The sequence below is a fragment of the Oncorhynchus nerka genome, linkage group LG7 (genome assembly GCF_034236695.1).
Source record: "Oncorhynchus nerka isolate Pitt River linkage group LG7, Oner_Uvic_2.0, whole genome shotgun sequence".
Lineage (NCBI taxonomy): Eukaryota > Metazoa > Chordata > Actinopteri > Salmoniformes > Salmonidae > Oncorhynchus > Oncorhynchus nerka.
In genome coordinates, this window is record NC_088402.1 from 32,672,932 (window position 1) to 32,692,586 (window position 19,655).

General features: G+C 39.1%; 1 protein-coding gene across 3 annotated transcripts in view; it reads left to right on the plus strand.

Moving 5' to 3' along the window:
• The window catches only part of LOC115131477 (collagen alpha-1(XXII) chain-like), a 70,353-nt gene that overhangs the window by 47,643 nt on the left and 3,055 nt on the right, over positions 1–19,655 (plus strand). For all 3 annotated transcript variants that reach the window (XM_065020439.1, XM_065020440.1, XM_065020441.1), the window contains 24 exons: positions 11,472–11,576; positions 12,346–12,390; positions 12,898–12,975; positions 13,057–13,092; positions 13,212–13,310; positions 13,528–13,563; positions 13,670–13,783; positions 14,236–14,289; positions 14,455–14,562; positions 14,698–14,751; positions 14,957–15,010; positions 15,228–15,281; positions 15,423–15,476; positions 15,733–15,777; positions 16,312–16,365; positions 16,462–16,515; positions 16,697–16,750; positions 17,133–17,204; positions 17,841–17,876; positions 18,101–18,145; positions 18,237–18,416; positions 18,792–18,858; positions 18,984–19,166; positions 19,431–19,508. In XM_065020439.1, the coding sequence (XP_064876511.1) occupies positions 11,472–11,576; positions 12,346–12,390; positions 12,898–12,975; positions 13,057–13,092; positions 13,212–13,310; positions 13,528–13,563; positions 13,670–13,783; positions 14,236–14,289; positions 14,455–14,562; positions 14,698–14,751; positions 14,957–15,010; positions 15,228–15,281; positions 15,423–15,476; positions 15,733–15,777; positions 16,312–16,365; positions 16,462–16,515; positions 16,697–16,750; positions 17,133–17,204; positions 17,841–17,876; positions 18,101–18,145; positions 18,237–18,416; positions 18,792–18,858; positions 18,984–19,166; positions 19,431–19,508 (1,759 nt within the window). The remainder of the gene's footprint in view (positions 1–11,471; positions 11,577–12,345; positions 12,391–12,897; positions 12,976–13,056; positions 13,093–13,211; positions 13,311–13,527; positions 13,564–13,669; positions 13,784–14,235; positions 14,290–14,454; positions 14,563–14,697; positions 14,752–14,956; positions 15,011–15,227; positions 15,282–15,422; positions 15,477–15,732; positions 15,778–16,311; positions 16,366–16,461; positions 16,516–16,696; positions 16,751–17,132; positions 17,205–17,840; positions 17,877–18,100; positions 18,146–18,236; positions 18,417–18,791; positions 18,859–18,983; positions 19,167–19,430; positions 19,509–19,655) is intronic.

A 19,655-nucleotide genomic window follows, 5' to 3' on the forward strand; every position in this document is an offset into this window, starting at 1 on the left:
GACTTAATATTCAACTCTTGTGTTCTAGGAAAACATATTTTAACTCTTGTCTTCTAGGGACATCATATTTTAACTCTTGTGTTCTAGGGACATCATATTTTAACTCTTGTGTTCTAGGGACATCATATTTTAACTCTTGTGTTCTAGGGACATCATATTTTAACTCATGTGTTCTAGGGACATCATATTGTAACTCGTGTGTTCTAGGAATATCATATTTTAACTCATGTGTTCTAGGGACATCATATTGTAACTCATGTGTTCTAGGAATATCATATTTTAACTCATGTGTTCTAGGGACATCATATTGTAACTTGTAACTCATGTGTTTTAGGGACATCATATTGTAACTTGTAACTCATGTGTTCTAGGGACATCATATTGTAACTCTTGTGTTCTAGAGACATCATATTGTAACTCGTAACTCAAGTGTTCTAGGGACTTAATATTCCAACTCATGTGTTCTAGGAACAACATATTTTAACTCTTGTGTTCTAGAGACATCATATTGTAACTCGTAACTCAAGTGTTCTAGGGACATCATATTGTAACTCATGTGTTCTAGGAATATCATATTGTAACTCATATCTCATGTTTTCTATATTGTAACTCATGTGTTCTAGGGACATCATATTGTAACTCAACTCATGTGTTCTAGAGACATCATATTGTAACTCATGTGTTCTAGGGACATCATATTGTAACTCACGTGTTCTAGGGACATCATATTGTAACTCACGTGTTCTAGGGACATCATATTGTAACTCAGGTGTTCTAGGGACATCATATTGTAACTCACGTGTTCTAGGGACATCATATTGTAACTCACGTGTTCTAGGGACATCATATTGTAACTCACGTGTTCTAGGGACATCACATTGTAACTCATGTGTTCTAGGGACATCATATTGTAACTCATGTGTTCTAGCAACATCATATTGTAACTCGTGTGTTCTAGGAACATCATATTGTAACTTGTAACTCATGTGTTCTAGCAACATCATATTGTAACTCATGTGTTCTAGAGACTTCATATTGTAACTCGTAAATCGTGTGTTCTAGGAACATCATATTGTAACTCATAACTAATGTGTTCTAGGAACATCATATTGTAACTCGTAACTCGTGTGTTCTAGGAACAACATATTGTAACTCGTAACTCAAGTGTTCTAGGAACATCATATTGTAACTCATGTGTTCTAGGGACATCATATTGTAACTCATGTGTTCTAGGGACATCATATTGTAACTCATGTGTTCTAGGAATATCATATTGTAACTCATGTGTTCTAGGAATATCATATTGTAACTCGTGTGTTCTAGGAATATCATATTTTAACTCATGTGTTCTAGGGACATCATATTGTAACTCATGTGTTCTAGGAATATCATATTTTAACTCATGTGTTCTAGGGACATCATATTGTAACTTGTAACTCATGTGTTCTAGGGACATCATATTGTAACTCTTGTGTTCTAGAGACATCATATTGTAACTCGTAACTCAAGTGTTCTAGGGACTTAATATTCCAACTCATGTGTTCTAGGAACAACATATTTTAACTCTTGTGTTCTAGAGACATCATATTGTAACTCTTGTGTTCTAGAGACATCATATTGTAACTCGTAACTCAAGTGTTCTAGGGACATCATATTGTAACTCATGTGTTCTAGCAACATCATATTGTAACTCGTAACTCATGTGTTCTAGGAATATCATATTGTAACTCATATCTCATGTTTTCTAGGGACATCATATTGTAACTTGTAACTCATGTGTTCTAGGGACATCATATTGTAACTTGTAACTCATGTGTTCTAGAGACATCATATTGTAACTCATGTGTTCTAGGGACATCATATTGTAACTTGTAACTCATGTGTTCTAGAGACATCATATTGTAACTCATGTGTTCTAGGGACATCATATTGTAACTCATGTGTTCTAGGGACATCATATTGTAACTCATGTGTTCTAGGGACATCATATTGTAACTCATGTGTTCTAGGAATATCATATTGTAACTCATATCGCATGTGTTCTGTGGACATCATATTGTAACTCGTGTGTTCTAGGGACATCATATTTTAACTCACGTGTTCTAGGGACATGATATTGTAACTCATGTGTTCTAGGGACATCATATTTTAACTCACGTGTTCTAGGGACATCATATTTTAACTCACGTGTTCTAGGGACATGATATTGTAACTCGTGTGTTCTAGGGACATCATATTGTAACTCATGTGTTCTAGGGACATCATATTGTAACTCGTGTGTTCTAGGGACATCATATTGTAACTCACGTGTTCTAGGGACATCACATTGTAACTCATGTGTTCTAGGGACATCATATTGTAACTCGTGTGTTCTAGGAACAACATATTTTAACTTATGTGTTCTAGGGATATCATATTTTAACTCTTGTGTTCTAGGGACATCATATTTTAACTCTTGTGTTCTAGGGACATCATATTGTAACTTGTAACTCATGTGTTTTAGGGACTTAATATTCCAACTCTTGTGTTCTAGGAACAACATATTTTAACTCTTGTGTTCTAGGGACATCATATTTTAACTCTTGTGTTCTAGGGACATCATATTTTAACTCTTGTGTTCTAGGGACATCATATTTTAACTCTTGTGTTCTAGGGACATCATATTTTAACTCATGTGTTCTAGGGACATCATATTGTAACTTGTAACTCATGTGTTTTAGGGACTTAATATTCCAACTCTTGTGTTCTAGGAAAAACATATTTTAACTCTTGTCTTCTAGGGACATCATATTTTAACTCTTGTGTTCTAGGGACATCATATTTTAACTCTTGTGTTCTAGGGACATCATATTTTAACTCTTGTGTTCTAGGGACATCATATTTTAACTCATGTGTTCTAGGGACATCATATTGTAACTCGTGTGTTCTAGGAATATCATATTTTAACTCATGTGTTCTAGGGACATCATATTGTAACTCATGTGTTCTAGGAATATCATATTTTAACTCATGTGTTCTAGGGACATCATATTGTAACTTGTAACTCATGTGTTTTAGGGACATCATATTGTAACTTGTAACTCATGTGTTCTAGGGACATCATATTGTAACTCTTGTGTTCTAGGGACATCATATTGTAACTCGTAACTCAAGTGTTCTAGGGACTTAATATTCCAACTCATGTGTTCTAGGAACAACATATTTTAACTCTTGTGTTCTAGAGACATCATATTGTAACTCTTGTGTTCTAGAGACATCATATTGTAACTCGTAACTCAAGTGTTCTAGGGACATCATATTGTAACTCATGTGTTCTAGGAATATCATATTGTAACTCATATCTCATGTTTTCTAGGGACATATTGTAACTTGTAACTCATGTGTTCTAGGGACATCATATTGTAACTTGTAACTCATGTGTTCTAGAGACATCATATTGTAACTCATGTGTTCTAGGGACATCATATTGTAACTCACGTGTTCTAGGGACATCATATTGTAACTCACGTGTTCTAGGGACATCATATTGTAACTCAGGTGTTCTAGGGACATCATATTGTAACTCACGTGTTCTAGGGACATCATATTGTAACTCACGTGTTCTAGGGACATCATATTGTAACTCACGTGTTCTAGGGACATCATATTGTAACTCACGTGTTCTAGGGACATCATATTGTAACTCACGTGTTCTAGGGACATCATATTGTAACTCACGTGTTCTAAGGACATCATATTGTAACTCACGTGTTCTAGGGACATCATATTGTAACTCACGTGTTCTTGAGACATCATACTGTAACTCATGTGTTCTTGGGACATTATATTGTAACTCATGTGTTCTAGCAACATCATATTGTAACTCGTGTGTTCTAGGAACATCATATTGTAACTTGTAACTCATGTGTTCTAGCAACATCATATTGTAACTCATGTGTTCTAGAGACTTCATATTGTAACTCGTAAATCGTGTGTTCTAGGAACATCATATTGTAACTCATAACTAATGTGTTCTAGGAACATCATATTGTAACTCGTAACTCGTGTGTTCTAGGAACAACATATTGTAACTCGTAACTCAAGTGTTCTAGGAACATCATATTGTAACTCATGTGTTCTAGGGACATCATATTCTAACTCATGTGTTCTAGGAATATCATATTGTAACTCGTAACTCATGTGTTCTGTGGACATATTGTAACTCATGTGTTCTAGAAATATCATATTGTAACTCATATCGCATGTGTTCTAGGGACATCATATTGTAACTCGTGTGTTCTAGGGACATCATATTGTAACTCATGTGTTCTAGAACAACATATTGTAACTCGTAACTCAAGTGTTCTAGGAACATCATATTGTAACTCATGTGTTCTAGGGACATCATATTGTAACTCATGTGTTCTAGGGACATCATATTGTAACTCATGTGTTCTAGGAATATCATATTGTAACTCATGTGTTCTAGGAATATCATATTGTAACTCGTGTGTTCTAGGAATATCATATTTTAACTCATGTGTTCTAGGGACATCATATTGTAACTTGTAACTCATGTGTTCTAGGGACATCATATTGTAACTCTTGTGTTCTAGAGACATCATATTGTAACTCGTAACTCAAGTGTTCTAGGGACTTAATATTCAACTCATGTGTTCTAGAAACAACATATTTTAACTCTTGTGTTCTAGAGACATCATATTGTAACTCTTGTGTTCTAGAGACATCATATTGTAACTCGTAACTCAAGTGTTCTAGGGACATCATATTGTAACTCATGTGTTCTAGCAACATCATATTGTAACTCGTAACTCATGTGTTCTAGGGACATCATATTGTAACTTGTAACTCATGTGTTCTAGGGACATCATATTGTAACTTGTAACTCATGTGTTCTAGAGACATCATATTGTAACTCATGTGTTCTAGGGACATCATATTGTAACTTGTAACTCATGTGTTCTAGAGACATCATATTGTAACTCATGTGTTCTAGGGACATCATATTGTAACTCATGTGTTCTAGGGACATCATATTGTAACTCATGTGTTCTGTGGACATATTGTAACTCATGTGTTCTAGGAATATCATATTGTAACTCATATCGCATGTGTTCTGTGGACATCACTTGTAACTAAGTGTTCTAGGGACATCATATTTTAACTCACGTGTTCTAGGGACATCATATTTTAACTCACGTGTTCTAGGGACATGATATTGTAACTCATGTGTTCTAGGGACATCATATTTTAACTCACGTGTTCTAGGGACATCATATTTTAACTCACGTGTTCTAGGGACATGATATTGTAACTCGTGTGTTCTAGGACATCATATTGTAACTCATGTGTTCTAGGGACATCATATTGTAACTCGTGTGTTCTAGGGACATCATATTGTAACTCATTGTTCTAGGGACATCATATTGTAACTCATGTGTTCTAGGGACATCATATTGTAACTCGTGTGTTCTAGGAACAACATATTTTAACTTATGTGTTCTAGGGATATCATATTTTAACTCTTGTGTTCTAGGGACATCATATTTTAACTCTTGTGTTCTAGGGACATCATATTGTAACTTGTAACTCATGTGTTTTAGGGACTTAATATTCCAACTCTTGTGTTCTAGGAACAACATATTTTAACTCTTGTGTTCTAACTCATATTTTAACTCTTGTGTTCTAGGGACATCATATTTTAACTCTTGTGTTCTAGGGACATCATATTTTAACTCTTGTGTTCTAGGGACATCATATTTTAACTCATGTGTTCTAGGGACATCATATTGTAACTTGTAACTCATGTGTTTTAGGGACTTAATATTCCAACTCTTGTGTTCTAGGAACAACATATTTTAACTCTTGTCTTCTAGGGACATCTAGGACATCATATTTTAACTCTTGTGTTCTAACATCATATTTTAACTCTTGTGTTCTAGGGACATCATATTTTAACTCTTGTGTTCTAGGGACATCATATTTTAACTCATGTGTTCTAGGGACATCATATTGTAACTCGTGTGTTCTAGGAATATCATATTTTAACTCATGTGTTCTAGGGACATCATATTGTAACTCATGTGTTCTAGGAATATCATATTTTAACTCATGTGTTCTAGGGACATCATATTGTAACTTGTAACTCATGTGTTTTAGGGACATCATATTGTAACTTGTAACTCGTGTGTTCTAGGAATATCATATTTTAACTCATGTGTTCTAGGGACATCATATTGTAACTCATGTGTTCTAGGAATATCATATTTTAACTCATGTGTTCTAGGGACATCATATTGTAACTTGTAACTCATGTGTTCTAGGGACATCATATTGTAACTCTTGTGTTCTAGAGACATCATATTGTAACTCGTAACTCAAGTGTTCTAGGGACTTAATATTCCAACTCATGTGTTCTAGAAACAACATATTTTAACTCTTGTGTTCTAGAGACATCATATTGTAACTCTTGTGTTCTAGAGACATCATATTGTAACTCGTAACTCAAGTGTTCTAGGGACATCATATTGTAACTCATGTGTTCTAGCAACATCATATTGTAACTCGTAACTCATGTGTTCTAGGGACATCATATTGTAACTTGTAACTCATGTGTTCTAGGGACATCATATTGTAACTTGTAACTCATGTGTTCTAGAGACATCATATTGTAACTCATGTGTTCTAGGGACATCATATTGTAACTTGTAACTCATGTGTTCTAGAGACATCATATTGTAACTCATGTGTTCTAGGGACATCATATTGTAACTCATGTGTTCTAGGGACATCATATTGTAACTCATGTGTTCTGTGGACATATTGTAACTCATGTGTTCTAGGAATATCATATTGTAACTCATATCGCATGTGTTCTGTGGACATCATATTGTAACTCGTGTGTTCTAGGGACATCATATTTTAACTCACGTGTTCTAGGGACATCATATTTTAACTCACGTGTTCTAGGGACATGATATTGTAACTCATGTGTTCTAGGGACATCATATTTTAACTCACGTGTTCTAGGGACATCATATTTTAACTCACGTGTTCTAGGGACATGATATTGTAACTCGTGTGTTCTAGGGACATCATATTGTAACTCATGTGTTCTAGGGACATCATATTGTAACTCGTGTGTTCTAGGGACATCATATTGTAACTCACGTGTTCTAGGGACATCACATTGTAACTCATGTGTTCTAGGGACATCATATTGTAACTCGTGTGTTCTAGGAACAACATATTTTAACTTATGTGTTCTAGGGATATCATATTTTAACTCTTGTGTTCTAGGGACATCATATTTTAACTCTTGTGTTCTAGGGACATCATATTGTAACTTGTAACTCATGTGTTTTAGGGACTTAATATTCCAACTCTTGTGTTCTAGGAACAACATATTTTAACTCTTGTGTTCTAGGGACATCATATTTTAACTCTTGTGTTCTAGGGACATCATATTTTAACTCTTGTGTTCTAGGGACATCATATTTTAACTCTTGTGTTCTAGGGACATCATATTTTAACTCATGTGTTCTAGGGACATCATATTGTAACTTGTAACTCATGTGTTTTAGGGACTTAATATTCCAACTCTTGTGTTCTAGGAACAACATATTTTAACTCTTGTCTTCTAGGGACATCATATTTTAACTCTTGTGTTCTAGGGACATCATATTTTAACTCTTGTGTTCTAGGGACATCATATTTTAACTCTTGTGTTCTAGGGACATCATATTTTAACTCATGTGTTCTAGGGACATCATATTGTAACTCGTGTGTTCTAGGAATATCATATTTTAACTCATGTGTTCTAGGGACATCATATTGTAACTCATGTGTTCTAGGAATATCATATTTTAACTCATGTGTTCTAGGGACATCATATTGTAACTTGTAACTCATGTGTTTTAGGGACATCATATTGTAACTTGTAACTCATGTGTTCTAGGGACATCATATTGTAACTCTTGTGTTCTAGAGACATCATATTGTAACTCGTAACTCAAGTGTTCTAGGGACTTAATATTCCAACTCATGTGTTCTAGGAACAACATATTTTAACTCTTGTGTTCTAGAGACATCATATTGTAACTCTTGTGTTCTAGAGACATCATATTGTAACTCGTAACTCAAGTGTTCTAGGGACATCATATTGTAACTCATGTGTTCTAGGAATATCATATTGTAACTCATATCTCATGTTTTCTAGGGACATATTGTAACTTGTAACTCATGTGTTCTAGGGACATCATATTGTAACTTGTAACTCATGTGTTCTAGAGACATCATATTGTAACTCATGTGTTCTAGGGACATCATATTGTAACTCACGTGTTCTAGGGACATCATATTGTAACTCACGTGTTCTAGGGACATCATATTGTAACTCAGGTGTTCTAGGGACATCATATTGTAACTCACGTGTTCTAGGGACATCATATTGTAACTCACGTGTTCTAGGGACATCATATTGTAACTCACGTGTTCTAGGGACATCATATTGTAACTCACGTGTTCTAGGGACATCATATTGTAACTCACGTGTTCTAGGGACATCATATTGTAACTCACGTGTTCTAAGGACATCATATTGTAACTCACGTGTTCTAGGGACATCATATTGTAACTCACGTGTTCTTGAGACATCATACTGTAACTCATGTGTTCTTGGGACATTATATTGTAACTCATGTGTTCTAGCAACATCATATTGTAACTCGTGTGTTCTAGGAACATCATATTGTAACTTGTAACTCATGTGTTCTAGCAACATCATATTGTAACTCATGTGTTCTAGAGACTTCATATTGTAACTCGTAAATCGTGTGTTCTAGGAACATCATATTGTAACTCATAACTAATGTGTTCTAGGAACATCATATTGTAACTCGTAACTCGTGTGTTCTAGGAACAACATATTGTAACTCGTAACTCAAGTGTTCTAGGAACATCATATTGTAACTCATGTGTTCTAGGGACATCATATTCTAACTCATGTGTTCTAGGAATATCATATTGTAACTCGTAACTCATGTGTTCTGTGGACATATTGTAACTCATGTGTTCTAGAAATATCATATTGTAACTCATATCGCATGTGTTCTAGGGACATCATATTGTAACTCGTGTGTTCTAGGGACATCATATTGTAACTCATGTGTTCTAGGAACAACATATTGTAACTCGTAACTCAAGTGTTCTAGGAACATCATATTGTAACTCATGTGTTCTAGGGACATCATATTGTAACTCATGTGTTCTAGGGACATCATATTGTAACTCATGTGTTCTAGGAATATCATATTGTAACTCATGTGTTCTAGGAATATCATATTGTAACTCGTGTGTTCTAGGAATATCATATTTTAACTCATGTGTTCTAGGGACATCATATTGTAACTCATGTGTTCTAGGAATATCATATTTTAACTCATGTGTTCTAGGGACATCATATTGTAACTTGTAACTCATGTGTTCTAGGGACATCATATTGTAACTCTTGTGTTCTAGAGACATCATATTGTAACTCGTAACTCAAGTGTTCTAGGGACTTAATATTCCAACTCATGTGTTCTAGAAACAACATATTTTAACTCTTGTGTTCTAGAGACATCATATTGTAACTCTTGTGTTCTAGAGACATCATATTGTAACTCGTAACTCAAGTGTTCTAGGGACATCATATTGTAACTCATGTGTTCTAGCAACATCATATTGTAACTCGTAACTCATGTGTTCTAGGGACATCATATTATAACTTGTAACTCATGTGTTCTAGGGACATCATATTGTAACTTGTAACTCATGTGTTCTAGAGACATCATATTGTAACTCATGTGTTCTAGGGACATCATATTGTAACTTGTAACTCATGTGTTCTAGAGACATCATATTGTAACTCATGTGTTCTAGGGACATCATATTGTAACTCATGTGTTCTAGGGACATCATATTGTAACTCATGTGTTCTAGGGACATCGTATTGTAACTCATGTGTTCTAGGAATATCATATCGTAACTCGTAACTCATGTGTTCTGTGGACATATTGTAACTCATGTGTTCTAGAAATATCATATTGTAACTCATATCGCATGTGTTCTGTGGACATCATATTGTAACTTGTGTGTTCTAGGGACATCATATTTTAACTCACGTGTTCTAGGGACATCATATTTTAACTCACGTGTTCTAGGGACATGATATTGTAACTCATGTGTTCTAGGGACATCATATTTTAACTCACATGTTCTAGGGACATCATATTTTAACTCACGTGTTCTAGGGACATGATATTGTAACTCGTGTGTTCTAGGGACATCATATTGTAACTCATGTGTTCTAGGGACATCATATTGTAACTCGTGTGTTCTAGGGACATCATATTGTAACTCACGTGTTCTAGGGACATCACATTGTAAGTCATGTGTTCTAGGGACATCATATTGTAACTCTTGTGTTCTAGGGACATCATATTTTAACTCTTGTGTTCTAGGGACATCATATTGTAACTCATGTGTTCTAGGAATATCATATTTTAACTCATGTGTTCTAGGGACATCATATTGTAACTTGTAACTTATGTGTTTTAGGGACTTAATATTCCAACTCTTGTGTTCTAGGAACAACATATTTTAACTCTTGTGTTCTAGGGACATCATATTTTAACTCTTGTGTTCTAGGGACATCATATTTTAACTCTTGTGTTCTAGGGACATCATATTTTAACTCTTGTGTTCTAGGGACATCATATTTTAACTCTTGTGTTCTAGGGACATCATATTTTAACTCTTGTGTTCTAGGGACATTATATTTTAACTCATGTGTTCTAGGAATATCATATTGTAACTCATGTGTTCTAGGAACAACATATTGTAACTTGTAACTCAAATGTTCTAGTAACATCATATTGTAACTCATGTTTTCTAGGGACATCATATTGTATCTTGTAACTCATGTGTTCTAGCAACATCATATTGTAACTCATGTGTTCTAGAGACTTCATATTGTAACTCGTAACTCAAGTGTTCTAGGGACATCATATTGTAACTCATGTGTACTAGGAGCATCATATTGTAACTCATGTTTTCTAGGAACAACATATTGTAACTCATGTGTTCTAGGAACATCATATTGTAACTCGTAACTCAAGTGTTCTAGAGACATCATATTGTAACTCGTGTTCTAGGAACAACATATTGTAACTCATGTGTTCTAGGAACAACATATTGTAACTCATGTGTTCTAGGAACATCATATTGTAACTCGTAACTCAAGTGTTCTAGAGACATCATATTGTAACTCATGTGTTCTAGGAACAACATATTGTAACTCATGTGTTCTAGGAACAACATATTGTAACTCATGTGTTCTAGGAACAACATATTTTAACTCGTAACTCATGTGTTCTAGGGACATCATATTGTAACTTGCGCTGTATGAATGACTATGCTATGTGTTCCAGGGAGATTTGGGGAAGGAGGGTCGTGCTGGCCCCGCAGGTCCCCCTGGAGATGCAGGCATACAAGGACCCCCTGGCCTACCAGGGAAGGGCAAAGACGGACAGAACGTAAGACACAGAAACATCACTCTTCATAAGACGTTCAAACCTCGTTGTTACGGCTAGCAGTTTCTCCTGTCCGTGTCACCACTATAACCAAGGTCAAGAGTTTAGCCTGGTCTGGTGCCGTAGTGAGGGAAATCTCCTGACTGCAGAGTTAACACACATCTATCTTGACTCTAAGAAATATGAACCAGAGTTTGTTGGCACTTATGCAATCAGGCAATTAAAACCTCAGGCTCTGGAGTTTCAAATGAAAAGCCCTTCACATCCTGTATGGGTATTGGCTGCACATGTGCATAAATCAACATGCATTTAAATACAACCATATTAATATATGACTGGTTATGTTAGTACCGTACAACCCACATTATACAGTTATGCCAGTGATTTGACCTGGAACCTGTTTACTCATTTTCTAAACCACAGGCCATATGGTGATAGTGCTGAGAAAGCAAACAAAGAGCACATACCCAGTTTGTGCTTTCATCACATGAAACTAATGAAGGAACCCAGCAGGATGGTGTACAGGTGCTGGGTGTGTGTGGTTTATAACAGTTCCATTTTACTACTGTCAGGAATATAGGGGCACATAACAGTCATGCCTACAGCAGTACGTTACACTAGTTGACTATTCTCCACTGTTAAAGTGGTTACTGTTACCGTAGTCCAGGGAGGTGGAGGACCACATGTCCTGCTATAAGACATTAAATGCTTAGTGTTTGATTTGACCAGCCGGCGGGCTCATAATAGTGTTATGTGTGATATTATATTACAGGGTGACCCTGGGCAGCGGGGAATTGAAGGACCTCCCGGACAGAAGGTAACTCATTTTTAAGTTGGGTTGGGGGAGGAGAGGGAGGGAGAAACACAGTGCTTTGAAGCCAGATTCTATCTGGTGACAAAGCAAAAAATGAATATTCTCTAGCATAGGAAGAAAATGATTAATTTTGGTTGCCCTAAAGCAATTTTCTTTGACACAATGATTTAACAACAACTTTTTGAGGGGCAGGAGAGAGAATTCTGTTAAATCATCCGCCCTGGTCACCTTTATGATTGCCACACTGAATACTGAAACTTCTAATTGGATTCTCTGTTAGAAATAAACACACGTTGATGTATCTTGCCTGAGCAGCGAAGACCTGCAGAGATCAACAACCACTCTGCTCAGCACAGCAGAACTCTCTGAGCCAAGCGTTACGATATTACAGTAATGTCATTAGAAAGTATTGGCTATTGCATTAACAGGACACAGTGTACCCTAGATGGAAGGTGAACAAGGTTCTGTTTGTGTCTTACTGGATGGTAACCAAGATTCTGTCTGTTCCAGGGCCAACCAGGATCCCAGGGACTTCAGGGGGTTCCAGGGGACAGGGGTCCACCAGGAGAAGGCAAAGTCGGACCCCCGGTAGAGAGAGAGACACACACACTCACACTCACACAGGCACATTATTTTGAACATGTCTGAGAACATATGTATCTTTTACAGGGACCTTCAGGGCCCAATGGTGCAGTTGGAACACCGGTAAAAACCATTTTTGACATTTTGTCATAATTATGCTCAGCCTTAGTGTGACAAAGTGAAAACGTAAACTGAGTAATGTTCAAATAACTCAACTGACTGCTGTTTGTTTCCTGGTTCAGGGCATGAGAGGTCTGCCAGGCGTCGCAGGTACACAGGGACCTGCAGGACACCATGGTTTACCAGGACGACCAGGAGAGAAGGGATCCCCAGGAGAGCCAGTGAGTTGACCAGTACAGTAAATGGGGTCGGAAACGTCCCAACAACACAGCAAACTGAGACCAAATATTGTACCTTCACTATACTGTACCTTCTTTGTCACGGCACTGACGTGATGGCTCACCAATGGGGATGTATTCAAATGCATGATGTGATTATCAGTGTGAAGTGTATCAGTCCAATCAACCTTTGCATAATAATGGACGCAATCTCTTTCAGGGAGCAGCAGCAGACTTGTCAGATTTGAATCTGAAGGTAAGTAGGAGAGCCCCATTACCATAGTACTGTTGCCTCTATCTTCTGAAATCATCCTGACACGGACATATTCTTTCATCGCTAAGTGTTTCTCCTTGTCCTTCAGGACGTGTGTTCAGACTGCCCGGCCGGACCCCCGGGACAGCCTGGTCTCCCAGGGACACCAGGAGACAAGGGACCCGCCGGACCTCCAGGGAAGAACGGACAGGACGGGTACCAAGTAAGGACAAAGTCATAGCACCATGCTATTCCATCTGTTGTCTGACAAAGGTATCCCTTACTGGGAGATGCACATCCTGAATCATTCTGATCCTTTCCATGCCGCTTCTTCATGCTCGAAACACTGCAAAGGGGACTTTGTATAACTTCATAGAAGTAGTATGCCTCAGACAGCAGCCTAGGAGAATAGCGAGCAGTCTCCTGTATCCATCACACTGTGTTTGACTGGAGTGGTGGGAAGCTAACAGCCTGGCTCTCAGCATCGTTAGGCTTCCTGTCCTCCGGGAGGGTGCAGTGAATGATCAGGACCTGGAGACAGGGCTGCAGATGGTCTTTTTAGAGAGCCAGAGATGGGGGGGGGGGACGAAAGACAAACAGACCAGAAAGAGAGATGTAGAGAGAGAGCCTTTAGTTGCCCAGAGACTGATGGTGTCTCTGTCATTATCATTACAGGGCCAAGCAGGCCCGACCGGACCCGCTGGACCCACTGGAGCCAACGGAGAGAAGGCAAGTCTTCCTCAACCACACCCGCTTATCAACCACACACATTCATCTTCCATAGAATATGCATTATCGAGTTGAAAAACATCCTGTGGTTTGTGTGTGTTATGTCACCTGCTGTACAACACAGTGGCCAGAGGTGATATGTATCATTTGTTCTTCGTTCCACAGGGTGTGAAAGGTGATAGAGGACCCCAAGGAGGACCTGGAGACAAAGGTGAAACGGGTCACACCGGACCCCGTGGCCACCCCGGTGCTGCTGGCATCATGGGGAATCCTGTGAGTACCTGTACCTGCCTGGTGGTGCTAACAGAACCTACCATTAACCCATCTGTCAGCCTGCTCTTTTTACTATTTAGTATCGCCAGTAGAATGAATGTTCGTACTGACTCCTCCCTCTTCGTCTCTCTGTAGGGTAACGATGGTCAACCCGGCCCCATCGGTCCCCCAGGAGCCCCTGGAGAAAAAGTCAGGATGTTGTCCATATGTTTTATTTCCAGACAGCATATTAGACTACATGTCATCAGTTTTCTACCGGCCTCGTCCCACTGGCTGGCCATATAGGTCACCTGGGATGAGTGTTGTGGCAGAGGACATTCATCGTCATAGTGCTGTTGTTGATTTATCATGGTTGAAACTGTGGAACTGTCTTGTGTTTGTTTTGTCTCTGCAGGGAAAGGAGGGGATGAAGGGAATCCAGGGGCCACCAGGTCTACCAGGCTTAATGGTGAGAAACAATGTTGATCAAGTTTTGTGAAGGACTCGAAAGGACCTGCTAAAAACTTGAAATAGTATTGGTGTCATAGTAACAATTCCACTCTAAACTCGCTTTCAATCTGTCCATGAAAACACACATGTCATTTATGGAGTGGAATGTGAATAAACAGTTTGAAACTCAAGGCTGACAACAAAAAGACTAAATGCTGAATAACCTTGTTCCACAGGGTCAAATGGGTAAAATTGGCAAAGATGGCCGACCAGGAGAACAAGGAGAACCTGTGAGTACACATGATATGGCCTGACTATATTCCCAGGATATTCTGTATGTTCTGTATATTCTGTTTTTTATACATGGTCCCCTTCATATTGACCTGCACATCATTCCCTTGGCGTGTAATCTAACTCTGTTGTAATTTCAGGGTAAACAAGGAGAGACAGGACCACCAGGACAACCAGGTCTCAGGGGAATGCCTGTAAGTAACTAGGTCCCGTGTGGCTCAGTTGGTAGAGCATGGCACATGCAACACCAAGGTTGTGGGTTCGATTCCCATGGGGGACCAGTACGAACAAAATTACTCTGAATTAGAGCGTCTGCTAAAATGTTTTAAAAAATGTAAATGTAACTAAGTCTGTGGGAATGATTATTTAAGACTGTGGAAAATGGAGATATCATTTCACTCGTATGAAAACATTGGTGGTGTATTCATGTTGGTCATTCTTTCCACACAGGGCTTCAAGGGTCACAGAGGAGAGCCTGGACAACCAGGTTCAAAGGTCAGCCCATTGACTCCCATGTCACAATTCTCAACACATTAGATCACTAGGAGGCTGTAATGTGGTGAATATGAACGTTAGGCATATGTCTTCCCTGGTCTGTCAAGATCAAATCATCTCGCTCTCAAAATTGTGACACATGCCTACTCTCATTAAATCTCTCTCAGCTCGAGGATACAATATCTGCCACAGCAGTGGTCAATAGCGTGTCTCAATATAGTGTGACCTATTATTGCGTGACCAATAGCATGCCTCATTACTGAGACATTACTCACATCACAGAGAACAGGCTAGAGGGGATGTGAGATGGACCGCTCATGATTGCAACTTCCTTATGCCATCGCCAATAACACGTCTCTTAAGACCGAGGCTTTTGTTACATAGACTGCTGTCTACCTCCACGTTAACCTATGGATTTTATAGACCACATTGGATGTATAAAAGTGTTTCGCCTTGACCCCAGACTCGAAAGAGAGGCCAACTGTGAATGGATTGGTTGCGTTGATTAATATGTTTCTGTCTTCGACCAATCAGGGTGAAGATGGAAAGGAAGGACGTAACGGACCGGAGGGTAAACCTGGCCAAGACGTGAGTGAGAACACTAATATAACAAATCATAACTCTGCAATTATCAACACACAGGGGATGTCTTAATAATATATGCGTTGTGTTTGTTTGTTGAAGGGTAATACTGGACCTCCTGGGCCAGAAGGCCTGGCTGGCCGGAGAGGGGAGAATGTAAGTCACCTTTATGTTATACTGCCTTTATCTGCTGACACCAGATTCATCACGATGACAACCTAGCTAATAGAAAGGGACACTAATGTCTCTCTCTCTCTCCCCCACTTTCTCTCTCTCTCTTCCTATTTTCCTCTCTCTCTCCAACCCTCCCTCCATCTACCTCTGTCTCTCTCTCAAGGGTAAACCTGGTGAACCAGGACCTTCAGGAAAGCCAGGAGCCCCTGGTACTCCAGTGAGTGATCATTTATTTATATACAGCAGTAAATGCTCTTAACATTGCAGACGTTGTAGTCGTTGCGGTGAAATGCTGTTTGTAATTTAGCGAAGACAGCAGCTTCCTCTACCCTGTATCTGGTACTCTACAGCCCGCCCCACCAAGCCCTTGTAAATATGAATATTAATCGCTTGCAGATGTTTCATCTCCCACCGCAAGATCTTTTATGAGATTTACCTCCAAGCGTAGCAACGTTCACAAGAACTTCAGATAGCTAAACATTATGTTAATTTCACCAAATCCCTTATAACGAGTGGGGCTACATCTGTGTTCCAACTACAGTACGACTACAGTATGACTACGCCATGTGAAAGACCCCATGTTTTTGTGTATATTATAGGGTCAGGCTGGAGCCAAGGGAGACCCTGGGAACCCAGGACTACCAGGTTTTAGTGGTCCCAAGGGACCGTCGGTAAGTAGGGATTCCTGCTCCTTTTTAATGTAAACATTATCACTAGGGTTCTAAGCTACTGTTGCCAGCGGTGTAAAGTAACTAAGTAAGAATACTTTAAACTACTCCTTAAGTAGTTTTTTAGGGGTATCTGTACTTTACTGTTTTATATTTTTGACAACTTTTACTTTTACTCCACTACATTCTTAAATAAAAGATGTACTTTTGACATTTTCCCTGACACCCAAAAGTTGTCGTTACATTTCAAATGTTCAGGCAGGACAGCAATATGGTTAAATTCATGCATCTATCAATATAACGCATTGTACTGATCTTGCGGACTCACGAAACACAAACAGTGAGTTTGTAAATGGTGTCTGAGTGTTGGAGTGTCCTCCTGGCTATCCATAAATTAATAAAAAATTGTGCCATCTGGTTTCCATATTTTACTGGGTGACTTTCACTTTTACTTGAGTAATTTTCTATTAAAGTATCTTTACTTTTACTCTTTACCTCCTAGTCCTACCACTCATGTTGGAACAGTCTGAGTTGATGTTCTGCCATAAGAAGATTGGAAGTTGTGATGCAAGCGTTTCTGATTTGATCAAACGTATTTCTATATAAATGTCTCAGCCTTTGATCTGTCTGTCTATCTAGGGTCCTGCTGGTCCGGTCGGCCCAGAGGGGAAACAGGTAAGAACCATTGGTTAAGGGCTTGTAAGTCAGCATTTCACGGTGCATGTGACAAATAACATATGATTTGATTTGATTGATTGGTTTGTTGCTAGATTTTTTTGGAGACATATTTCAATTTTCATCAGCTACTTTAGTGTCTTTACAATGGATATAATGTGGGACGTGGATTGGGCGAAGTCTCGCTCACAGCCCATTATATCAACTCTTTGTCTGTTTCACAGGGTATGTCTGGCAGAGCAGGAGAACGTGGAGTCAAAGGAGAGAGGGTGAGTTCATACAGGACACCTGCCCAACCAATGACCTGAAACAACATTGTTGATATTGTCTCTGAGTGAGTTTTGTTGGATGTCTTTGTAGGGCGACTCAGGTGGGAAGGGAGATAAGGGACCTGTTGGAGATCCAGGTATGCCTGGTAACCAGGGGCTCCCAGGTCGTAAGGGCCACACAGGGATGATGGGTATGTCCGGGCCCCCAGGAGAGGTGGGTCTTACTGGGCCTCAGGGAACACCTGGAAACTCCGGACAACCAGGACCACGGGTGAGTAGTGATTTGAATACTTGCACTTTACAGAATACTCTCAGAATACCCTGGCACTTTACAGAATACTCTCAGAATACCCTGGCACTTTACAGAATACTCTCAGAATACCCTGGTACTTTACAGAATACTCTCAGAATACCCTGGCACTTTACAGAATACTCTCAGAATACCCTGGCACTTTACAGAATACTCTCAGAATACCCTGGCACTTTACAGAATACTCTCAGAATACCCTGGCACTTTACAGAATACTCTCAGAATACCCTGGCACTTTACAGAATACTCTGGTTCAATCTCAGTCACATTGCTATAGAAAATAGTACAGACATCTACAACTCGATGACCTAAACATGCTAATTTCTCCTTCCACAGGGAGAGTCACCATCACTGGAAACAATGAGAAGGCTGATCCAGGAGGAACTAGCGAAAGCGCTAGATGGTGAGACTGGTGTATTGTTAGGAACAATGGGACATTAGTGCAATCTGCAATGTATGCAAAGTTCGTTTGACCTCAAATGAGCTGTGCAAGTCATAATCGTGTGTGTCCTTGTGTTCCCCCTCCAGCCAAAATGGCGTACCTGATGGCCCAGATCCAGCCGGCCCATGTGAAGAGCACGGCAGGTCGGCCAGGACCTCCAGGCCCCTCGGGGAAAGAAGGGAGCGACGGTCGCCCCGGACCACCAGGGGAGCCTGGCATGCCTGGGCAGAACGGAGGAGACGGCATGAGGGGACCCATGGGTCCTAAAGGTAACTGATCCCAAGTCCCAATGTTTTTGGTCATGCTTCCTGTATTTATTGGTTCAGATAAACACACTGTGAGAGCATAATATTAGAGTGTAATATTGTCAAAACACTACATGAGAGGTTTCAGGTTTCCAACTCAGAAAACATGATTGCTACCCATTGATATTAGTCACCTTTGGTGGTCTTTATTGAGGTTTTCTTGATTCAGACACTGTCTTTAAGAACATCAATTGTGAGTGTTGTGTCTGTCGTCTCTGTGACATCCAGGTGAGAGAGGATCCAGAGGAGACAAGGGAGAAAACGGAGTTGGACAGAGAGGAGAGACTGGACCATCAGGTCCTATAGGTACAGTAAATCTATTACAGCAATATATCAATATAATGTCTCTATTACTACAGTATCATTCTAAATGGATGATTGTTTGTATCCATCTTGAGATCCTTTGTTGCTAAACTATGAGCTATCCAGCATGAGTGGGGTGAGCGACTGGCA